Source organism: Notolabrus celidotus, chromosome 19 (genome assembly GCF_009762535.1).
Source record: "Notolabrus celidotus isolate fNotCel1 chromosome 19, fNotCel1.pri, whole genome shotgun sequence".
Taxonomy (NCBI): Eukaryota; Metazoa; Chordata; class Actinopteri; order Labriformes; family Labridae; genus Notolabrus; species Notolabrus celidotus.
The window spans coordinates 22,528,961-22,552,257 of record NC_048290.1 but is presented as its reverse complement, the minus strand read 5'-3'; the positions used below and the strand labels follow the sequence as shown (position 1 = coordinate 22,552,257).

At 40.9% G+C, this 23,297-nt stretch overlaps 2 protein-coding genes and 1 long non-coding RNA gene across 3 annotated transcripts in view; 2 read left to right on the top strand and 1 right to left on the bottom strand.

The window, feature by feature from the left end:
- The window catches only part of LOC117831529, a 52,629-nt gene extending 50,176 nt beyond the window's left edge, over positions 1–2,453 (top strand). Inside the window, exon 4 of the long non-coding RNA XR_004635021.1 lies at positions 1,728–2,453. This is a non-coding gene — a long non-coding RNA (uncharacterized LOC117831529). The remainder of the gene's footprint in view (positions 1–1,727) is intronic.
- zdhhc8a (zinc finger DHHC-type palmitoyltransferase 8a) lies at positions 1,276–18,548 on the bottom strand. The gene is made up of 10 exons (XM_034710250.1): positions 18,066–18,548; positions 8,438–8,559; positions 8,172–8,329; positions 7,651–7,823; positions 7,453–7,555; positions 5,437–5,528; positions 5,228–5,357; positions 4,987–5,101; positions 3,110–3,222; positions 1,276–2,993 (listed from the first exon to the last, which is right to left on the bottom strand). The coding sequence occupies exons 1-10, from the start codon at positions 18,167–18,169 to the stop codon at positions 1,719–1,721; spliced, it is 2,385 nt and encodes a 794-aa protein (XP_034566141.1). The 5' UTR covers positions 18,170–18,548; the 3' UTR covers positions 1,276–1,718.
- A 1,798-nt stretch (positions 18,549–20,346) lies between these two features.
- LOC117831380 (rhodopsin) lies at positions 20,347–22,042 on the top strand. Its single transcript, XM_034710044.1, has one exon. The coding sequence runs from the start codon at positions 20,615–20,617 to the stop codon at positions 21,722–21,724; it is 1,110 nt and encodes a 369-aa protein (XP_034565935.1). The 5' UTR covers positions 20,347–20,614; the 3' UTR covers positions 21,725–22,042.
- Positions 22,043–23,297: the final 1,255 nt, after the last annotated feature.

Here is a 23,297-nt window from a genome sequence, read left to right as displayed (position 1 = left end):
TTGCGTGGGGCCCAAGATCGAGGGAGATTATCAATGGTCTTGTATGTCTTCCATTTTCTTACAATTGCTCCCACAGTTGATTTATTCACACCAACCTGCTTGCCTATTGTAGATTCACTCTTCCCAGCCTGGTGCAGGTCCACAATTTTCTTCCTGGTGTCCTTCGACAGCTCTTTGGTCTTGGCCATGGTTGAGTTTGGAGTCTGACTGTTTGAGGCTGTGGACAGGTGTCTTTTATACAGATAACGAGTTCAAACAGGTGCCATTAATACAGGTAACGAGTGGAGGACAGAAGAGCTTCTTAAAGAAGAAGTTACAGGTCTGAGAGAGCCAGAAATCTTAATTTACAAATAAATTCTTAAAAAATCCTACAATGTGATTTCCTGGATTTTTTTTTCTCATTTTGTCTCGCATAGTTGAAGTGTACCTCTGATGAAAATTACAGACCTCTCTCATCTTTCTAAGTGGGAGAACTTGCAAAATCAGTGGCTGACTAAATACTTTTTTGCCCCACTGTATTTGAAACAGAGAGCAATGCATTTTTCAGGTTAAGCTCAGTCATTGGAAAAGAGGCAGAGGCTACAGTCCTCCATGTAATGTTGCAGGATCAAACCTGACCTCGACCATTTAATGCAAATCAACCCTCATCTCTTCTCCCACCATGTTCTGTCTCTTTTCAACTGTCCTATCAAATAATGGTAACAAAAATCCCACAAATAATGTATTTTTTTAAGTTTTTTTTTTAGTGAATGAGAATGGTATGTGCTTTCTAAGGGATATTGTATAGTCAACAGGAGGTTATGCAAATTTGAATCCTGACGAAGTGACCAGGATCCTGAAACGTTGCCTGGATGCAGGACAGGATCTTGTTCCAATTGTCCCTATCAGAGATGATTGAGGCCTAGTAGCTAGTCCTCAGGCTTTTCTCACATCTGTGTCCGCAAACTGATTATTTCTGGTCTCTCAAGTTTCCTTATACAGAGACTACCATTTTTGCCACAGTGTCAACAGACAATAGGAGAAATGTGCCAGACCTATTTCTGCGGATTGATTTTATACAACCTTTGTGATCAAATTGACCCTTGTGTTGCTTTTCCATTGAGAATCATTCACTGTTGTGGGTTTGACCAATCAGAATCAAGTATTTAACACAGCCAATAACAATATGTGAATTCTCACTCAGGTTTGTTAAAAAATTGTTTTACCTATGCAGGTCTTGAAATTAAAAGCCACAAAGAAATAATGTAGAAAGAGAAATAAAAATTACAAAATATGTTTATTCATATAAACAACTACAAAATTTTATTAAACTGGGTCATTTGCAGCAGGAGACAATTTAGATAGCATGGTATTACATTGTTTCACAAAAGCAATATCAAAACACATAAAAGCAGATAGAAAGTCCATCTGTATTCCTCACATAGCCCTTCTGCTTCCACTGAGTTTAAAGAGCTCGCTCTGTTTGTAAGAGGAGGCACAACTATCCTGAGATTTACAGTTTGTTTTTAAAGTTTGGACAAGACTTTAGGGAGAATATTTTTCTAAGTTTATCCTTCACTGTGTGTTTGTTTCTCACACACCCTCCCACACAGGAAAAGTCCCAAATGGCCTCTTATTTACAAAGTATTTCAGAGCTGTGAAGACTGAGACTAACACTGCATAGATGATTCATTCACACCAGAGACATGGAGTATTTTTTTCCTTCTTTTTTTTTCGTTTTATTTCAGGGCTCCCAGGGTGACCGAGTCCTTCCCCTCAGAGGAGTACGTAAGCGAGGATCTCTTTGCTGTGGCGTAGGAGGCGTAAGAGGGAGCAGAGGAAGCGGAGGTGGAGGGTAAACGGGGCAGTGTGGAAGTGGAGGAAGGGAGGGGTTGAGTCTGTCTGTCAGGGCAGTAAGCAGGAGAGGAAGACCTTCCTTTGCTCTGCAGGCTGCTGCTGCTGCTGCTCTGCAGAGGAGAGCTGGACGTTTTGGGCCCTCGAGTCAGAGACGATGTGGACGAGCTGGAGAGTGGCGACGTCCTCATCCCATAACCAAGGATGCCGGTGCTCATGAGGAACTCCCTGGAGCCGTATGCAGGAGGAGTTGGTCCACGGGAGCCCACAGGCCGGTGGATGTTGTCAGGTGGTAAGCTCCTCCTGCTGGGGATGTCGTAGATTCCAACATCTGGGCCATACAGAGCCTGTGATCTGGCATGGAGACGAAGCATCCTGTCCCTCTCCTCCATTTCCCGTCTCTCGTGAAGGGATGCCATGATACTCTTTGAGAAGTTGTCATAGCGAGCAGCGGCAGACTTTGGAGGCGTCAAACTCTGCAGATCCCTGAGGCTGTCTCGAAGGCTTTGAGATGCCAAACTTGGAGGGGGGATATCTCGTGTTGTAACACTTTGGGTGGCAAGGTCTCTTTGCATCAGGCCTTGGAAAGATGGGGAAGGGTCTCTTTGGATGAATCCTTGGAGCGAAGGGGAGGGATCTCTAGAGGTGAGGCCCTGCAGGGAGGGTGAGGTGTCTCGAGGCTGAGGAGACTGTCTGGTGACGCCCATAAACACAGGGCTGTAGGCGTGAGGAGGGGCCCTCTGCACCACAGTACCATCTGCACCCACAGACATATAGTGGGGATGGTAGCCAACTGGAGGAGCCCCTCTTTGAGGCAGGAACTGAGAGTCCGCAGGGTTCATGAGGTTGTCGTAGGACAAGCTGCTGCTGCTGTGATTGGCCAGCAGGCTGGATGGAGTGATGATACCCGGCGCAGCGTTGGAACCCAGACTGTCACTGTGGATGCCGTGAATCTGGGGTTTGTTGCCATGGCGATTGCTGTGTTTGAGGGTGAGAGAGCGGGAGTTGAGGGTCAGAGAGTTGAGCTGCAGCGAACCGGAGATGCTGTTGGTCTGGATGTGCGAGCCGGCCTTCTGGCTGCCTCTCAGAGGGCTGTCTTTAGACTCAGAGCGGAGGTCAGGACTCCTGTTGTTCCCCTGATGCTCAGATGTCCTCAGCAGCTAAACAACACAGCACAAAACAGACAACAGAGTGTGTCAGGGCCAAAGATAAAACCAGGACCTGGTATAGAAGATGACACTCTTATGTAACAAATTAACATCAGACTGAGAAGTACCTGCTCTGGAGGGATAGGTGATGATCCTCTGGATATAGCCTCCAGGACGGGACGTAACTGTGGCACAGTGGGAATGGATGCAGGGACGATGGATTTTGTGTGGTGTCCCACTTCTGGAAGAGAAAACATTCAATCATATGACACAGAAATTCACTAAATAGCTCAGCAATGACTGGATTAATGGTTTGAAAGAATAAGCTTTCAGGTGGGAATCACGGTGTAACTCATAATAGTATGATATGATACGATAAGATACAATACAATGCAGTACACTAGGATAACAGTTTTTAAAGGATAAGCTTGAGGTGGGAATCACGGAGTAAGTCACGATAAGATACGATGCGATACATTTAGATGCAATGTGATGTGATGCCATACCATACCATACCATACCATACCATACCATATGATACGATACTGGATACAATACTAGATACGATACTGGATACGGCGCCTATTAATAACACAATATGTTGGCCTATCACATCTTATTTGCACACATGGTTTTCTGTTATCTATAATTTATTAATTAAACGATTTAGTATATTTTATCTATTATCTTTATTATCTTTATAAGTAAACTTGACTTACTCCATTGGCAGATTTCTTTACTCATTACACTCTGCTCTTATCTTTTCTCTTAATGTCTTAAAATATGATGTTTATCTAGACATGAAAGTGGTTTCTATTCAATCAATCACTCTTTATTTATACAGCGCCAAATCACAACAAATGGTATCTCAAGACGCTTTACAAACAGAGCAGGTCTAGACCGTACTCTGTTATATTATTTACAAAGACCCAACATTAAGACAGGATAAGATCCAGTCCCATCTTACAGACAGGACTCAGTCTGATCTCATCTTAATCCACCATGAGCAGAGCACTTTGCAGCTTTTAGCAAGTAACAGTGGCATGGACAAATTTCCTTTAACAGGCAGAAACCTCCAGCAGAACCAGACTCATGTTAGACAGCCATCTGCCTTGATGAAGTTGGGGTTGGAAATTATTGAGTATAATGAAATAACTCTCCTGAAAATAACACAAAACACTTGCTCAGTTTTGACTTTTTGCAACGTGAACTAATCTATTACTGCAGGAACTCTGCATCATAGCAAACACACGTCCTTCAAAAAAAAGGTGCAGAAAAAACTTTAGGCTACAACACAACTTTGTTCCACCGCCCACTGAAAATGGCTCCGTGACCCACTTTTTGGTCCTGACTCACCCGATGAGAACCACAGCTTTAAACAATGTGAAATTATTGGTTATCCTCTTGTTGTTGGTCATGAGAAATAGGTCGTTATTGTCTAACATTTTGAAGAAGGTTTAATAGTTCAAATACTCAAACAAGACTTTTTATGTCTACGTCTTAGATACACATTGTTTCCTACATGCACACTAGCCTGAGCATTGTTAGAGGGAGCTTGAGAACATTATTGCAAATGCTACACTTTAAGTGTTTAACATATAGAAATAAAGAACTTGAGCTTGAACTGGCCGGTATGTAATTATGCAATCAGGAGGCTGTATGTGGGATGATGGGCTGAAAATAAACTCCTGCTCATGATAATAGAAGTAAATTGTTGCCAAGTGCAGCAGTGTTAGCTCACTGAAGACTTGATACAGTATTTTTTATAACAATAGTGCAGAGAAATAAGCTAAAACGGGCTTTATGAGTGGTAGTGTATGTTGGATCAGTGTGCTGGTTTCGGTTATTTTGAACAATCACAGCCTTTTATTTTCTCTGCAGTTGCACTTAATTGCTTCCTTGATTTGTTCTGGTGTTTTTGTAACAGCACAAGTGCTTTAGCTTTCAAAATACTGCTTCAAAGCTATGATTGGTTACAACAGTATATATTATTGCACTACAGTACCATCTGTGGCAGTGGAGTGGCTCTTCAGCAGGCCGTGCTCTGGTTTCGGTGGCAGTGGTGGTGGAGTTTTCATCTGTTTGATGTCTGACAGCTCGACAGCTCCTGCTGACGTTTGCTAGTAGGAAAAAAAAAACAGAAAACACGAGAGACTAATCCATCTGACAAGTGAGGTTACAATCCGTAGATTATAACTGGGAGAACTGTGTGTTTTGAATTTTGCGTGTACTTTGCTTATGCATACTTTAGCTTGATGATCCTGACTCTGTACGCCATTGTCGCGGACTTTTACTGACATCTGTCTGTCAATCTCTGGTCTCAGGAACGGAGGCTGAATATGAATCACTGTTTTCTTGTTGGGCCTGGCTGTGTACCTGGTGTCACATGAAAAACCAGTGAGTCAGAAAAGAACTCTTAAAAAGTTTGAGATACAGTTGAAGAAATGGTTCTTACTTTGGGGAGATGGGACTGCAGACGAGATACTCCAGATTGTTGCAGCAACCTCGTGTGAAAGGATTTACTCCTCCTTGAAACTTCCCTGTTACCTTTAGGATCACAAAAAGACAACAATATAAGTTAAGATCAAGGGATACAAAATCAGCTGGTTCCAACAGATGGCTGTACACCTATAATTCTGGTGCTGCTTGAGGTTTCTGCCTGTTAAAAGAGAGGTATGGTTGATTAAAAAAATGCAATTGGTATGCTTTTATTTTGCAGTTTCCCTGCCACAAGCTTTTAGGGGTTTATTTTTTCTGATTTTGAATATACTGGCTTTTATTATGAAAGGACGCTGAAAGAACTTCCTGCCCATTACAAAAATATCATGAGTAAAAAGGAAGTATAAAATAAATGGTGCAGAGTAAAATTTTTCATGTCTAAGCATAATCCAATCTTAAATGAAGGACAGACCCCAGAAAGGTGCCTGTGTTTTTAAATGCTGTTTTTGTGATCAAAAATTGCACTTTATTTGCAAATGAGTTGCCCTTTTAAATTATTGATTGTTTCTACACACTGTCTGTATATATGCTCCATGCAGTTGAGTTGTGCTATTTATTTTGACGTGTGCTGCTGACCTCTTGGCCAGATCGCCCTTGTAAATGAGGTCTTGATCTCAATGGGTCTCATCTGGTTAAATAAAGGTTGAATAAAAATAAAAATAAAATTAGGTATAATTAGGGGCACGGCTAATTGTGGGCACACTGTAGCTGTTAGCCAGGAGGCTACAGGTTTGCCAGTCTATGGTCTGGACCTAATTCATATTTTTCTGTGGACTAGAATTTTTTTTTTTTTTTTATTTGCACCAGTTGTTTTAGGATGTGTATTAAACATTAGTAGGTCTGTGTATTTTGCCAGCTGAAGAGCTAATGTAGCATGGAGGGAGCTAGCTACAGAGACTCAGCATTTTTGTGTTACTACTTGCTCTTTTTGCTAACAACTCTGGCTACAACTTGCAAAACACTGCAAACACTTATCAACAGAGTTAAAAGATGTTACAGTGATGTGCTTCACTACAGATTTCTGGAGCTCAGACGTTTGCCCACCGTCACTCTGAAGTCTAACTGTAAACTGGTTGGAAATGAGTTACACGTCACACAGTGCAGTGTGACTAAAAACACAAGTAGATCACACACCAGTGACCAGACTACTGGTCCAGGATATTCTTGACTGGTAGCATATTCTATTTTAACCGAAGCCTAGGTGTCCGTATCCGTACCCTCAAGGTATCTAAAAAGGTTGGATCTTTTTATCTTTGACATAAACAGCCATCTTCCAGCTATCTCATATATAGGAAAACAATTGTACAAGTGAGTGGTGCATCACAGTCATCAAAAACAAAAAAATGTTATGTATGAAAACAGAGTATTTGCAAGCATAAGTGAGGCTAGATTTGGACCCAATAGAGTAAAAATAAACAGCTTTCATGTCCAGCAGTCATCCCCATAAGGCACCAAGTTATCTCCAAACTCGTCTTTCTATCAGGCATCAATCAACTACATCGGCATTCAGGGGTCTGTCTACCTTCAGAGCTGAACAGTCTAAGTACCTGCACATGCAAAGTCTTCTTTATCTTCAATGCAATAGCTTCTTTATACGATGTCTCTAAATCTTTTCCACATCACACAGCTCTCATAGAGCCTTATTTGAAATTTTACGAGAAAAATAAAATGCGTTGAAATTTTAGTAGACTGGATATCATCTTCCACTGCCAAATGATTATATATATTTCACTACAACCATAAATGTTCGATGCCCTTTCGATGCTGAAATAAGCAAAATAGCAATATTCTGTTTTGGGAGGTGTTTGGGATTAACATCATTGGAGCCCATTGGTTTCTTTTAACCCAAAAATCAAGGTTGAAATCCCAGTCAGTGCTCCATGTGAAGGATAAACTTTTAGTATATGATGTATGTATGATGGCATTTTCTCTGCTCTTGACAGTAGTTAATTATTTGGAAATTCAAACTTACCTGCTCATTGGTGGTGCGTCCTCTGGAGACCAGGTACAGATGGAATCCAGCCAGACCCAGGACCGGGATCAGAAACAGCCCTGATATACTAATCACAACCAAACTGTATGCGCAGTCAAGGAAACCTGGTCTCGGTTACACAGAGATCAAATACATTTACACAAAGAAAAGCTCAGATTTACCCTCACAGAAGGATACGTGACAGTGCAGTGCAGCTTCCACAGGTCATCCTTGTGGTTTAGGACATACAGGAGGCCAAAGGTGAAAACACAGATCATATGGACTGTCAGAGACAACAGAAACAGGAAGAAGTAACGGTAGTTTCGCCTCCCGATGCAGTTGTTGACCCAGGGACAGTGGTGGTCAAAGTCCTGAGAGGGGAAAGTGTTAAAGAAAACAGACAGTGAGTATCAAAGCATTCAAACTTAAATATCCACTTTGTTTTCTTTAATGCCGGTGGACTGAACCATTTTTCAAATTGGATTTCTACTGAGACTACAAGAGATCTGGGAAAAAGGATTAACCTGATTAATGAGATTCTCTCCCTCCACCACACTCTGTCCATCATTTGCTCTGCAGAAATCCCTCTTTTTTGACTTTGACTATACACACTGCTGCAATTTTTAATTCCCCAACATATTTAATTTCTCTCTCTCTCTTATGTATGCAGTTCTTCTATCTAAAAGCTGACTTGTTTTTCTTTAAATCCATGCTCTCACCTCCACACAGTGATCACAGACGCTGCAGTGGGAGCAGCGTGGGGGTCTGTAGAAATGACACGATGCACACCACTTCATCCGCACTTGGACGCCCTTCACATCTACGTTCTTGTACAGTGGAGCACGGAACTCATCATCTTTATCCTCGTCCTCGTTTGCTGGAAAACAAAACAAGAGATTTGCTACGATAACACTTCCACAGATGATTTTTTTTTTAAAGAGGGATGCTTCTTTTCTGTGAGAGAAACATCAGTTTGATTACTCACCCATTGGGAGCACACCAGCATCCATAAAGGTTGCCATGGTGAAGTTGGCCAGCACAAAAAGGAAGAGGATGGCACAACATGGTGGTACAGCTGGGCAGATGGTCACAGCCAGCCAGGGACATCTGAATATCCAAACAGAAAATAAAAGAGAAGCTGTTTCCGGTGCTCGTAACAGAGTGATCATTCAAAGCTGCATTCAAGGGTTCCAGAGTGTTTCTAAACCTGCTGCGTATCCATCCTTTGGAGGTTGAGGTTAACACAAATCAGGGCCACAACAAAGATTGTAAGAGATAATCTTCATCACATTTATTCCGAGGGGAGCAGCAGATTCGAAAAGTAATTGTTTACAGCGAAAGATAAGCGTGTATTAGTGCATGTTCGCCAGGGCCCGGAACAAGGGATTAAATGATGGGGTACCCTGCAGGACAGAAAAGACACTTACTGTTTCTGTTTTACACCATAAAGTAGGACAAGACTTTTAATGAGATGTAAGGATCGTCATTATGCTTTAATATTGTTGATTTTTGCCTTTTTCATTTCTCATGTTGTTTTTAGAACTTCAGAAAAAGAGAAACACAGCTTTCGTGAGTTTCTTCATCCAAATGTCATATTGACAAATCATTGTGTCGTCTCAGAAACTGTCCAAGCCACTTTATTTAACAGCGAAATGACATATACTCATTTTTGAACCTTCAAACAACAAAATATCTTTATATTTTCCAAGATAAACAGCGTAAGAAAATATTTAATGCTTCAGTGTGGCACCAATTCATTTCAAACCTCATGTATGATAATAAGAAAAAAACAATTCCCCACATAAACCCTTAGTTTTGTTGAAATGACGAGAGTCTGCAGAGACTGGTGGGACCAGGGGCTTTATGATTTGAGATTTGAGGATTTTAAAAAGCTAGAAGGATTTGCTGCTTTTTTTCTGTTTTATAACATCATAACCTGAACAGTTTTGGGTTCATACTGACGGGTTTGGATGAAAAAAACGTCCACGACTATATCCTAAAATCTGATAAACTCTTTCCTGATGGGCTTTTTGTTCAAAAAGACAACCAAGTGATTTAGACTGAGGAAGTCATCTGCAGATTTATCAGATATGAAAAACAGAAGATTGTGCACAATGCAAATAATTGACTTGATTAAATTGTTATTATAGTGATGATGATGCATCTGAAGAAATAAATGAATACTGATGCCTCTATAAGCACTATAAAGTAAACCAGCACATCATCAGCATCGAGATTGACTATTTCTGTTGAGTCATTATTACTGTCTGTAACTGCTGGCAGGGGGAATGTACCAGTAGTAGTTATTAGCTGCATTCAGCCAAACCAGCCTGTTTCTCAAGCAAAGATTTCCACAAGTCATGCATTTGTCTGTTACAATAAAGCATGGTGAGATTTTAAAAAATAATTACAAAACGTATGCATGTACAGTAAAAAAAATCAGCCAAGAGATAACAGGTACAGCTTTGTCCACAGGGGGCGCCAAATACAGCACCAAACAAAAGTTCCTCACAGGAGCATTAAAGCAAATTTTGACTGAACGTATCAGCAACAAGACTTATTAAAGTTAATAAATCCACATTGGTGGAATGTTCATATTTAAATTAAGATTTTCCATCATATAAATTGGAGAGAAATTGCTCCATTCTGTTGAAGGTTATTGCTTCTAGATTATTATTTTTGCATAACAGTATTGGGCTGAGTATTCTGTCTGGATTTGAACCAGTATCTCTCTGTGTTTGTGTGCCATAAAAATCTTAGAGAGATTCAGTGTGTGCCTGTGTGTGTGTGTGTGTGTGTGTGTGTGTGTGTGTGTGTGTGTACGTGTTGTATGGTAGTGAATGGGAGTATGATTATGTCTCGGCTGTGAGATTAAAGAGAGGGGCAGTGTAATCAGGTTACAGTGATAGAGAGGGAAAGATTCACTGGATTATATTTACAGTGTTTGATCGGACATTGCATGTTTACCCTTACATATACTGTAAATAATGCATACAAATTTGTATCCTTCAATAACTTGAAGTTACAGTTTTTGGTGTGGAGATAATTTCCAAATGTCTAACTTTTAGGCCTGTTGAATGAAAACAGTGGCGACAGTATGGTCATGAAAAAATTTCAATTTCTTTAGATTGATTCAGATATGTCTTCACATATGTGATGTTTAACATTAAATCCTATAAACGTGAAAACACTCATCCCAGCAGCAGCTCCAATCCCCAAACCCCTCGGCTGGTTTTAGGCCGTGGGGGAGGGGTTCTTTTTTTTCCCCCCCAAGAGGAACGCCTGCTGATGCCATGCCAGCTGCAAACCCAGTAATCCCTGGATTATGAACTCTGGATTACAGACCATTCCTGCCAGTTCAGTTCATTGTGCTTTCCCCACATTCATTACAAACATGGCGTGCATGTGGTCAATGCTCTCCACATATGAAAAAGCACGCTACTGTACACTGTGAGATAAATCTGACTGGTACCTCTTTTACAGCACAAGACAAATTAACATTGCAAATTAGGCATGAATTTCTTTGTGGATTTGAATACATTTAACATAATTAAATTACAAGGAGAAGCAGTGAATATGTGACAAAAAGATTAAGAAGTATAATATGATCCCCCCTCCCCCTTTCGGCTGCTATTCAGGATTTGTATTCAAGTTCTTCTGGCTAAATGTGGTCATGTTTGACATGTGCTTAAACTGTCACAGCTGATCACTTACAATAAGCTGTGTAACTCGAGCTGGTTAGTTACAAAAACAGCCTCTGAAGGGGAGCACATTAATACGGCACTATATCAAATCCTACCATTTGTTAAACAATCTGTTTTACTCTTGAACTGTTGCTCCAAGTCTTTGAAACAAGGGTTTCATTTCTCTTTTTCTTTTCTAAAAGGTAGATTCTGTCTTGATCTATTTCTTAACATTTACCATTGGACTGCAGCAGATGGCTGTCAACAAGTGTCTGGTCCTGCTCAAGGTTTCTGTCTGTTACAAGGAAGTTGCACCTTTTACGTCATGCTCGCTGATGGTGGAATAATGTAGTGTCCCTATATATTACTGTCTAGACCTGCTTTTGATTTATATTTTATTATAATTTAGTGCTTGATAAAAAAAAATTGATTAGTTGATTGAAATTCAGCCTGCTCCACATCTGCAAATGAAACTCTGAACCCTGCAAGAGTTCATCTGACCGATTTCTTGTAAAACAGATTACATTGCGGATGCCTCTGCATAGCCGTCAAGCCTCCATCCTCATCGGCCTGAGGCCATCTGGACCGCAGGAAGAGACAGTTCATTACAACGCAGCATGGCAAAGACAAACCCCACCTAATGAAACAGCCGGGCAGAGCTGTATTAAATCACACAGAATGGTAAGCTGCTCTGCAATCTGCACACTGCCCTCATCCCCACAGTGGGTCAGTGGATCAGCAGACGCCCGCAACACTGTTGGTCGTGCGGTAAGTTCACTACTGCTGGCAGAGCGGGCTCCTTCAGTGAAATATTGTCACAGTTTGAAAAATGACATCACTGCCATGTAATCTGTCAGATTTGTAGACACCACCATCAGCACAGGAAACAACTGGGGGTGAATAAATTCTCACAGACTGGACAATAAATCTCCAAATAGCATGTGGTCACAGTATGGTGGTTTCATGTGATCTGTGACTGTCATCCACATTTCATCATTCCTCCTCTCACTGTGCACCACCCAATACAGATGGAGGCAATTTAGAATCACTGCTGTGTGAAGCCTGTGAATGTGATTGATTTTGACAACAGGACTTTTTTTTTAAACTTTCAAGTGACGCATTTCAGCTTTAAATAATCAAGGATATACAAAATGTTTGAAGTATGTGTTTCAATTTGAAGTCACTTCAGTAAGCCTGTTCAAAACACAGTTTGTGCATCTTAGTTCAAGGCTGATAATTTAAGAGAGACTTCAACTAAGAGAGACACTAACACTGAATAAAATTACTTCAAGCAGATGCAAATTTCAATTCAGGGGTAATAAAAGTTACATTTTCTTAGTTTTAAACCCTCAGGTTTAGGTCTCAGCCTTGGTCTGGTATGTAAAGTAGCTAGTAGGGATGTACATTTTAAGTATTTTCCGTGATCGATTTTTGGAAATGTTAACGATCAATTATCGATTAATTGATTAAAAAAAACGTTATTATTCTTACGTCAAAAACAATGCCAAATAAGTTGTTTGCTCCCTAAATTTTATTTTCTACAGCAACAAAATGCATATAACTGACTGTATTGAATACGGGCACACGTTTGACACGCAGAATATCAACGATCAGGCTCATTAAAATATTCTCTGCGGACATAATCTTATAAAGTGAAGGCTCATAATACTAACAGAAAAGTACTTCAGACTCACAGTGTCCAGTTTTCTGTCTACTCGTTCTTATTGAGAAAAATAAACATGTGTATTCGGTCAGGTGTCAGCCAGGAGCGCAACCGGGTCATAATCAGTCCCGCTGGAGAAAAGCTCAGACGGCTCTGATGTTGCTGGTCTGTAAACGTAGCGTACCAGAATTTCCCACCTGTCTGTTGCCTTTGTATCCAAAGTGGGAAATATCCTGTTTAAAGCTGTCAACCTTTGTGTCCGTGTTGTTGTTGGCAGCAGTTTTGTATTGATCCTCTTTTAAAAAGCGCACGTGGAAACCTGACGCATAGCCGCAGCCGCCAGCTGAGCGTCTCCGCTGTGCACAACATCTTTAACAGCTGATTCACATTGAAACATGCTTTAAACTTAAAACACCTCCCTGATAGCTGAGTGTAATATGAGACCACATGATGTTTGTTCCACGTGACGGAAAATTGATAACAAAAATGTGTGTTTCGAGTAATTTCTTAACAATCAATTAATCGATAATCGATTAATTGTGGTCATCCCTAGTAGCTAGCAAATGAAAACTTAGTATAAGGTAGCACTAGCTAATGTAATCCAAAGGCACACACTGTACGGGGGGGTGATTTTTTTTCTAATGCAGCAATTTCGAAGCTATTGAGTTTACAAGCCTTCCAATGAGAGGCTGACTTGATTAGCAGGCGGGAACACTGTAGCTGTTGGCTAGGAGGCTCTAAGCCCGCCTCTTTACATCACAATCGCTCAACAGCAGCAATATGGCTGGCCTCAGAACAGCGCTTCAGAAACAGATGGGTGACGTCATGGATACTATGTCCATATTTTATACAGTTACAGGATATCGTTTGTTATCTGAGATTATCATAACATTTACTGAGGTTATAACTCCTGAAAGAGAGACTATGCTACTTATGAAAAATAAAAATGAACACTTCTTTTAGTTAAACTCAGAAATAATAAAACGTAATATTTGCTCAATGTTAAACCCTTGGGTTTGGCTCTCAGCTCCTTAGTATGTAAAGTAGCTAGCACGTGGAACCTTAATGTAAGCTAGTACTGGCTAATGTTAGCTAAAGACACCATGCTCAGGATTTAACATAAATGCAGTTACCATTGGTCACCCTAGGTGCCACCACAAAATCCTAAGCTATGATTGACTATTTGTCTGGTCAGACATGTGTTTAAATTGACCATTTGGGGTGTGTTTTAACAGGCTGTCAGTAGTTTTCTTTTTTATTAGTGTTGCAAAGTGTTCCAAATTTTATTTTGTTAGTACCTTCAGTTGTGACTTAATGAAAACATCCTTTTTTGAGGACTGAAGCTTTTTTAATTTAAGAAAATTAAGCTAAGAAGATTGATGTGTTTCCACTCTGTTTTGTTTCCTCTTAAGGTCAGAATATTATACACAAGAATATAACGACTGTGTGATATTCTAATAGCTGCTAAAGTAGATAGTGAAAACAGAAAAGGTAATTGCTATTAATTTGTGTGCATGTGCGCTCAAATACTTTAGCCACCCCTGCCTATGTCGGTGCCCCAGGTTGGCCTACCCAGTCAAAAAAGTCTGGACACACCCCTGACCACAGAGGCCAACATTCAGCAAAAAAATGCTTGATATTAGTTAACATGGAATATTTCACACATGAACAATTTACATTTTATGACTATAATCCTTCTGGTATGGTTTCTCTTTAGGTTTCAGCCTAAGTGAGCCCACTTTACCTCAAATAATGTTCCCTTTTCCGTTTCTACTGTATTCTGAAATCAAAGTTCACTATGTAGATCAAATGGTTTGTCTGGGCAGAGAAGTTGGTATCTTAATTTAAAAAGGCTTTCACTTTTTGTCTTTCTTATCAGTGTGGTCTTTGTTGGGTGTAGCCGACCTACCTTAGTTAAACAATGCACAAAACCTTTAGCACCAGCCCAAACAAAAGGTCATGGTCGGATGAACAAAAGCAGGAAACCGGCAACTAATGAATTTTATCAGAGAGGAAGACAAAAGAGCCTCAACCATTTTAAGGGTGGTTTTCTATCTCTACCAAACCTGCAGCTGAGAAATGAATGCTTCAAATGTACACAGTCATTATAATTGCATGAATAAAACAGATGAAAGGACTGTAACTTAAACAGTATATTATATGGCTGCGGGGTTTAGAATTAAAATTCAGGGATAAAAGCTTCTAGCTCTGCAAAAGTGAAAAACAAAAGTACAAAAGGCCTGACTGGATGACATTCACAAATGTTCCCATGATTCACAGTCACAGGGCAAAGGGCAGGATGATGCTATGGTAGATGACAAGACACGTCCTTCTGAATCAGTGTTTTTGAGACCAGGCAGAAGAGACCATGGCACCTGTCTATCTCCACCTTTGGAGGAAGTGAGTCAGTCCAGCTGCAGCTGCTGACTTGGCAGATACACAGGGTATGAAACCAGTTATGGCTCACAGAAAAGTGTGAGCCTAACTGGCAGCCGACAAGATACTGACTTTCTGCCAATTCCTCCTAAAAGAAAATGTGTCTAACTTCCTGCTGAGCGCTGATATTAATAGCCTTTGAGTCTATGGTAAAATTTCCAAATCTTACCGGCAAACAAAAAGCTAGAAGAGTTTTCAAGACACTCACAAGTACGGGTTTTCAAGTTACGTAAGGGTACAGAAACTCACTTTGGGGTCGTTTTGAGCCATGACGTCAGAAAATGATAAGCTCTAATCTGAGTTGTATAATTTGAAGCAGTTTTAGGTTATAAGGTCATTTCAGCTCCATTGTAACCCTCATCCCAAAAGAGGCAGATTCATTGCTCAATCAATTGCAGTGTCCTGGTTTTGCTGGTTTAGCAATGTGGTGCCAATTAAGAAGTCTCTTTTCAATCTATCACACCAGCAGCTCATTGATTTATTTTAAACTCTTGTACAGAATGTAGCTCAAGTTCATCAGGGTTTTTCTGGACCTATCCTTGCCAAGGAGTCTGTTCCTTCTTGGAACAAGTCCTTGAACTTATGTTGTAAGACAGCTGCTGAGTCAAATTGATAAATACAAGCATGACTGTATATAAACATGGACAACGTGCCTCTATCTCCTCCCATTATAAAACAAAGTAAAGCCAAAATACTGCTGTGATGGATGCTGACATATTTTGCTGGTGATCTATTTTTGTCTCCACACAATATGTGTCAATGTGACTTTTAATTGCTTCTGTAAATGACTCGATATCATCACCAGAACCTCCTCCAGCAGCCACATCACACCTGTCCTGCAGCAACTCCGCTGGCTTCCCATTAAAAACCGCATCATCTTCAAGATTCTGTTCCTCACCTACAAGGCCATCAACAACTTAGCTCCTCAGTACCTCATTGAACTCCTCCATACAAAAATACCCACCCGCCTAAAAACTCACCTTTTCCGCCAAGCATACGCACTCTAATCTGTCTCTCTCACTGGAATGACTTCTCCTCCCCCTTTCATTTTCTTAGTATTGTATTCTTTATTCTAATGTATGTATTTATTTAATGTTGAGTGTTGCTTTTATTATTGCTATGTTGTAAGGTGACCTTGGGTGTCCAGAAAGGCGCCTATAAATAAAATTAACTATTATTATTATTATTATTATTATTAAATGACAATTGCATCTTAATGACTCTGTTAAGTATAAATAAAGGTTGATATAATAAATCAGCATGATAATAACTAAATCTCATGACAGAAACCAATTTTGAGGAAAAATGTATGCTTATTTTAATGCTCTAGTTTGACCTATGTTCTATCTGTTATGATGGAGCAGGCCGACTTTCAGACCTATATCATAACCTGCCACCAGGGGGAGCTTTAAGTGTTTTGGCCTCACTTTTAGAAGCTGGTGTGCCATCCACCTTCTTATACAGTCAATCGTTACAACTAAAATAGAATTAAACCAATTTGTGAAGTCAGGTGACGACTATAGTAATAACATTGTAATTACATTATTCAGCATCACGGTGGAGAAAGTCTGAGAAGTGAATACCTTAAATGTATTGAATATGAACCACAAATGTGTGTTACATAATATTGTATTACCTGTATGAAAATAGAGCATAGCCAAAGTAACTGAACCACTAAAATCATTCATTTTACAGTAGAAGTCACTCCAGATTGAGAACAGTAAACATCCACTGTCTGACCGTACATTCAAAGATCCCAGACATTTTTCCCAGATGGGGGATCACATGGCATTGGCGACAGGATCCTAATCCTATACTCCCAATCTGGTGTCAGATTCCAGTGGAAATGTTGCACGGCTGGAGAATACAGGGGAATCTAGGACAGATGTAGCTACAGAGGTCAAAGGTTACCAGAGTGGCATAGAGCTGATGAAGTGGGAGCATTCAGTATATCAGTGGATATCAGAGGGGGTTTATATTAAAAGTGCTTTAATATCTGACACTAGTCTGCTTGTTTTTCTTCTTCTTGGTTCTTAAGTTACACGAGGCTTTGAAATATATAGGATAAATCGGACTAACCTATAGTTCTCAGCTAAATTGGATTCAAGGGTATTATGGGATATTGTATTCAGTTTTTTCTCTGCAATGCCAGCAGCGTTGGCTTGAGCTGAGTCTTTTCAACCTCCCACTTGCTCTGCCTTACCTCGCAAATAGGTCAAAACCAGGAGGCTAAAATTAACTATTCCAACACCAAATGTTACATCAAAACTCAGGTTTCAATCAGTATTCTCATATCTGATCCTGACATAACCCAAACCAAGTGGGTTTAAGGTTTTTGTAGAACACATATTTGATATCATCTGCCACATGTGGCCCATAAAGACTTATTGTTTCCATGATGTTGATTGTGAGTGGCTTATCTTCCTAAAACTGTGCTTACTGTGAGTCCTTAGGGTGCACCGGGCAGGCACCCAGACTAGCCCACACTGTGAGCCAACCAGGTCAGATGTTGGCCGTCCCTGCTGGGGCTGCCAGCAGAGTGAAGTGAGTGATGAAGAGGAAGAAACGGTGGTCTTAATGCATTTCTTATATAATTATGGTTTGAAGCAGCTTTTTACAGTTAAAGTCTGTATTTTATATTTTTGTTTAATGGTAAGAAGGGAGCAAATAGTGACATTTTTAAAATAATGTGTGGTGTAAAAACTCAATTCTGCAAGCAGAAATGAAGATGATGAAGGGATGCAAGGCGATTTAAGAGCAAAGGATGTATTCAGGAATGGATGCATTTCCTGTGGAACAAACAAACAGTGCCTTTCACTAACTTTACTCACGTAAAGACGAAGAAGAGGGAGGTTGAGCCGACCAGGAGGCAGGCGGCCGTGCACACCGGGATGAAGGCGCTGGGTTTCAGCGAGTCGGTGCCGCTGGCGGGCATCCTGTCCTCTGCGCACACATCAGAGTCTCATCCTACTAACGGAAGCGACCGTAAACGCACCACCGTGCAACTAGTACCTGGTTGTTCGCGTTTCTTTCCGGACGAAGCCCTTCGTCAAGATTGAAGTGCTGGAAACAAAAACTCATCGTCGAAAAAGACCAGAGGAAATGTTAAAGCCTTCAGCGGCTCTGCCCGCTCCTGCGTCCCGTCCTGACTGTGCCGGCAGGCAGCGGCGCACAGATGCCGCCTCTGGTTTATCCCAAAGGTGGAGCTTTTACTCACGAATGACGTGAGACACTGCTACACACCACTGAAACCCCCACTGTGATCTGATGAACAGCTGGTTTGTCTCTTAGTAAATGATCAAAATATCTTGCTCTATTATTTCCTGCAACCTCATTTCTGAGCCAATATTCTCTAAAAGTATCAGACCGCCTATTCTTTGAAAAATGTCTCCAGGCACGAGCTTACTCTATGTAGGCTAAGGTTAATAGTAACCGGCTTTATCAATATTTAAAGCTCCTGTTGGGAGGTTTTAGCTTGTAATGAAATAGACTAAAATTAATACTGTGGTTCCATCACAAACAGCTGGATGATATTTTTCATCAGAAAACATTTCAAGCAAGATCAGCACAGAGCTTAGAGGTATCTATGCCCACAGGGGGCGCAAATATGATTCAAACTCAGAGCTTTAAAGAATCATATAATAAGTTAGATGGCAGGTTGAGGAAACTCACTCATTATCTTGTACCAAGATCGTTATCATGAGGTGAAAATATGGACATAGTAATCTTGACGTCACCCATCTGTTTCTGAAGCGCTGTTTTGAGGCTAATCGGCGGCGGCAGCCATATTGCTGCTGTAAAGAGGCGGGCTTTGAGTCTCCTAGCCAACAGCTACAGTGCTCCCGCCTGTCAATCAAGTCAGCTGTGCCTCTCATTGGAAGACTTGTAATCTCAATATCTTCGAAATTGCCACGATCGAGAAATGAGCTATCCAGACTACACTCGTCTTTTGTACCAGGCTGTAAACATGTTTATTTCGGCTGTAAAGATCGTCTTCTTTGAATTAGTGTGTATGTGGTTTCCGGTACTTCCGGAGCCAGCCTCAAGCGGATCCTGATGAACTGCAGTTTTTAGCACTTTCGCATTGGACTCATATTTTTAGACCGGAGGTTGCTGCTTGGACGAAACTTACTAAATGTACTATTAACTGTGCTATCAGGCATGTTTCTTTAAAGCTCCTGTGAGGAGCTTTACAGCAGTTATGAAACATACTGAAATAAATACTGTTGTCTCTTTACGAGCTGCAAAAGTAGCCAAGAGAATAATGACTTGAATAAATAAATAATGAATAAACACTTTCTTGGCCCCTGAGTTGGTTTTGCCTCTGGCAAGAATCCAACATTACAAAAAAAGGCTATACTAGACTAAGGCTATTGGCTGCAGGACATTTATTGTAAAGATTTATTGCCGTCCTGGTGGCTCTCAGACATTTCTTGGTAATGCCAGAATGTATAAAACAACAGTAAACGACCTTTTGACTGCAGCCCATTTTCTAGAGATCTATACTGGTTTAATAACATTTAGATCAAACTCACTGATCTTGTCGGGGAACTCGGAATGCTGATTATTTTAACAATTTCTCCAAATGCATTATTTTCTGCACTTTTGTGCAATAAATAAAATGACGGACACAGCTCTACAGACATGTATTTGTCCAATGATATTGGCTAACCAACATATTGATCAGTCTCTATGGATCATTTAGGTTTTGCTAGCCACTACTTTATCACCCTCTATGATGGGAAATAGATTAAAGGTCCATTGTCACTGGACAGACACATCTACGTTTGTTGTCAGAGCGGGCACACATGCCCTGTGCTAAAATTCAGTTGATGCTTGAACATAACAAACTGAAAAAAAGTGAAAGATTAAAAATATGACTTGATAGTGTGTTGTAAAATCACCTGCCGCTACATTGTGAAAAGAAGCTGTGCTCACGTTGCTCAGATGAGAGGAGATAAAATGACTTCTTGCACACAATAGTTTTGATCTGACACAATGATGCAGGGACGAAAAGATCTGATGGTGGGTGATAAAATGGGTATGGATCATGCGGTAGAGAGACTACTGAGTCATAATGTTTCTATTATTTGTTGATGAGTGGCTCCTGAGATTTCCACAGCTGCTTTGTAGACGATCAGAGTCTGCTGTTTATTCTTTCCTCAGTTACATCATTCAGTCTCATTCAGTCAGAGGGCTCCCTGGGAGGGCCTGTCATGAGAAAAACACACTGAATCTCAGAGGGATTACATGAGAATGGCTCCTTGATGGGTTGCGTGGACTCTACAGTGTAATTGGGTTGGGCTTCGTTCCCTCCTTGATAAACCTCCAAAGAACAAAGCATCCAACATCACAAGCTTCAGGGACTCACTCTGTGAAGATGGACGCAGAAGAGTTGATTGAATCCATCATCAGAGCCTTCATGTTTCTGGCAGGAGTCCTTGGAAACAACTGGCTGGCAATAAGCTCCCTACCTGGGCAGAAATCTGGCATCCGCACCAACGAGGTCCTCTTCATCAACCTGGCTGCCTCAAACCTCATCACCAACTACCTGGTGGACCTGCCTGACACCATTGCAGACTTTGCTGGACGCTGGATTCTTGGGGAAACGTTCTGTGGCGTGTTTCGTTTTTGCGCTGACCTCTCAGAAACCAGCAGCATCTACACAACATTCTTCATCAGCATTTTCTGGCACCAGAAGCTTGTCAGATCCCTAAAACGAGGCGGTGCTCCAGTACAGCTGGACAGCCTTCGCTTGATTGGATGTCTCCTGGCTGGGAGCTGGACTGTGGCTGTGGTCTTTGGCATTCCACACTTCTTCTTTGTTACCGTCAAGGCAACAAATGACAGCCATGAAGACTGTGTAGACCTCTACCCAAATGCCATCGCCAGTCAGATTTATGATATCTTTTATCTGACACTGGCGAATGCTCTTCCTATGGCTGGGATTGTGTTTGTCAGTATCCAGATTGTCATAACTCTGCTTCGAAACCAGCGACGCATTAAGAGTCACAACTCTGACGCTGCCAAGGAGATGGATAAGGAGGAGAAGAAGAGCCCTGATCATAAGAATATTGACCTATCAGTTGGCACTGCTTCTGGTCCAAGCACCTCAAAAGACCCTAAAGAATCCGCATCTCTGACCAGCATCTATACAGGACAAAGCTCCAAGAGCTCCCCCCTCAGCAGGGCACCAATCGTTGGCAGCATAGCTGAAGCTCCACCAGCTCTTTCAAAGCCAAGCCAGATGCCGGCTAAACCCAGTTCAAGCTCAACCTCTCAGGTGAGGGCAGCCAAGAGTGTGGTGGCGGTAGCCAGCGTGTTCTTGGTCTGCTGGCTGACTCATATACTTCTGCGCATCACCAACAACATCCACACCTCGTCATTAGTGGTGGAGGTGGCCAGTTATGTTGCAGCCTCCTACACCTGCATTATTCCATATATATTCCTGCACGGAGTGAAAAAGCTGTCTTGCTCATGCAAACGGTAGAGTTATGTAAAACACATGCTTTTACTCTTGGACTCCATATCTGCTCAAAGACAGACCTTGTGGTTGTGAACCACATTGTACTGTTTTCCTTTACTTTTTGTCTCTCTGTTGTCTGCTCTTCATTCTTCATCCCAAGTTCCTCCTCTACCTGTTTAATTGTCAAATATGGCCCGTGTGTACGTAAAAGCTTACAAAAGTTACTTCTGCATAAACTGCACAAACGGCTTAATCCAAAACTCCTGTCCATAAAGTTAGTTCATTTTTCTTTGGTACTTCTTCAGAGCTGAACTAGTAAGTTGTATTATAGGTTAGTTGATCAAAGCATAATGAATTGGTAACTGATTTTTTTTTTGTATGGGGCACTGAATGGTTTTTATTTTGTGCACACAATAAAATAATCTTGTGCGTACAAGTTATTAACCTGTGCAGATTCATCAGTGGTAATGACTCCACTTGGCATCACTTACCATCATCTGTCACTAAATGTCTTTGTTTAGATGGTGTGGATATTGTTTATAATGCATTCATCTTAAAGGAACTTGTCTGTGAGGAACTTTGGTTCCTGTCAATTTTAGCGCCCCCTGTGGACGAAGTGGATCCTCTTTGCGGCTTATGCTCTGTTCATCAATCAGCTGTGTTTTCTCACAAATTCTCATCTAACTGTTGGAAACATAGGCATTTTTGAGTCAACCACCTACCCAGCGGCAGCATTTATGGGCATTAAAAATCACCAAATAGACATAATCAGTCTTTATGCCGATGATATTTTATGCTTCTGTAGGTCACAAAGAGGAATCATTATTTCAGGCCCTTAGACTACAAGCTAAAAACTCCTCACAGGAGCTTCTGTTACCAGAAGTAGCAAAGTGAACAGGATGAGCAGCATGGGGCTGCAACTGATTTCTCAAAAGCTATACAGTTAAGCACGGAACACTTGGCGTGGCTTCAGAAATTCTTGACTTTGAATCTGAGTGTTGGGTAAGTCCCATAATATTCAGCTTGCTAAAATGAAGGTAACTTTCTTTCTGAAGCAAACATGCTATAAGCAGGAGTCCAGAGCAGAATCTAAAAGCACAAATCTTATCTAGCCAAACCATTTGAACAAAGATCCTTCCACAGCTTTAATTGAGTCATTATTTAATTTGAATGTACTGTATGTATAATTGAGATAAGTGTGAGTGTATTTGGATGAGCATATTAAGCAGCAGCGTTATGCTTGATGGAATAGGAGGGTTAGTGCAATATTTGGTGGCGCTCACCTGGTAAATGTTGTGTGTACTTTATTTTCATTAGTATGTCAGAGTCGTTAACAGTGACATCAAACCCAGCGTCAAGTAAAAAAAAAAGAATTAATGAGGCCAAAAATTAAACATAATTGTGTTCTTGTGTGCACAGCTAATTGGAGAAAAAGACCTTCAGCGTTTACTGATCTGTTTCTGACGACTGTATGAAACCCTGAGTGCCATTTTAATTAAAGTTAATTATGTAAACACAAACAGGGATGACAACTAGTACATTATTGGACTCCCTCTGCAGTCACACTAATTAACCCAAAGCAATTTAATCCCCCTTT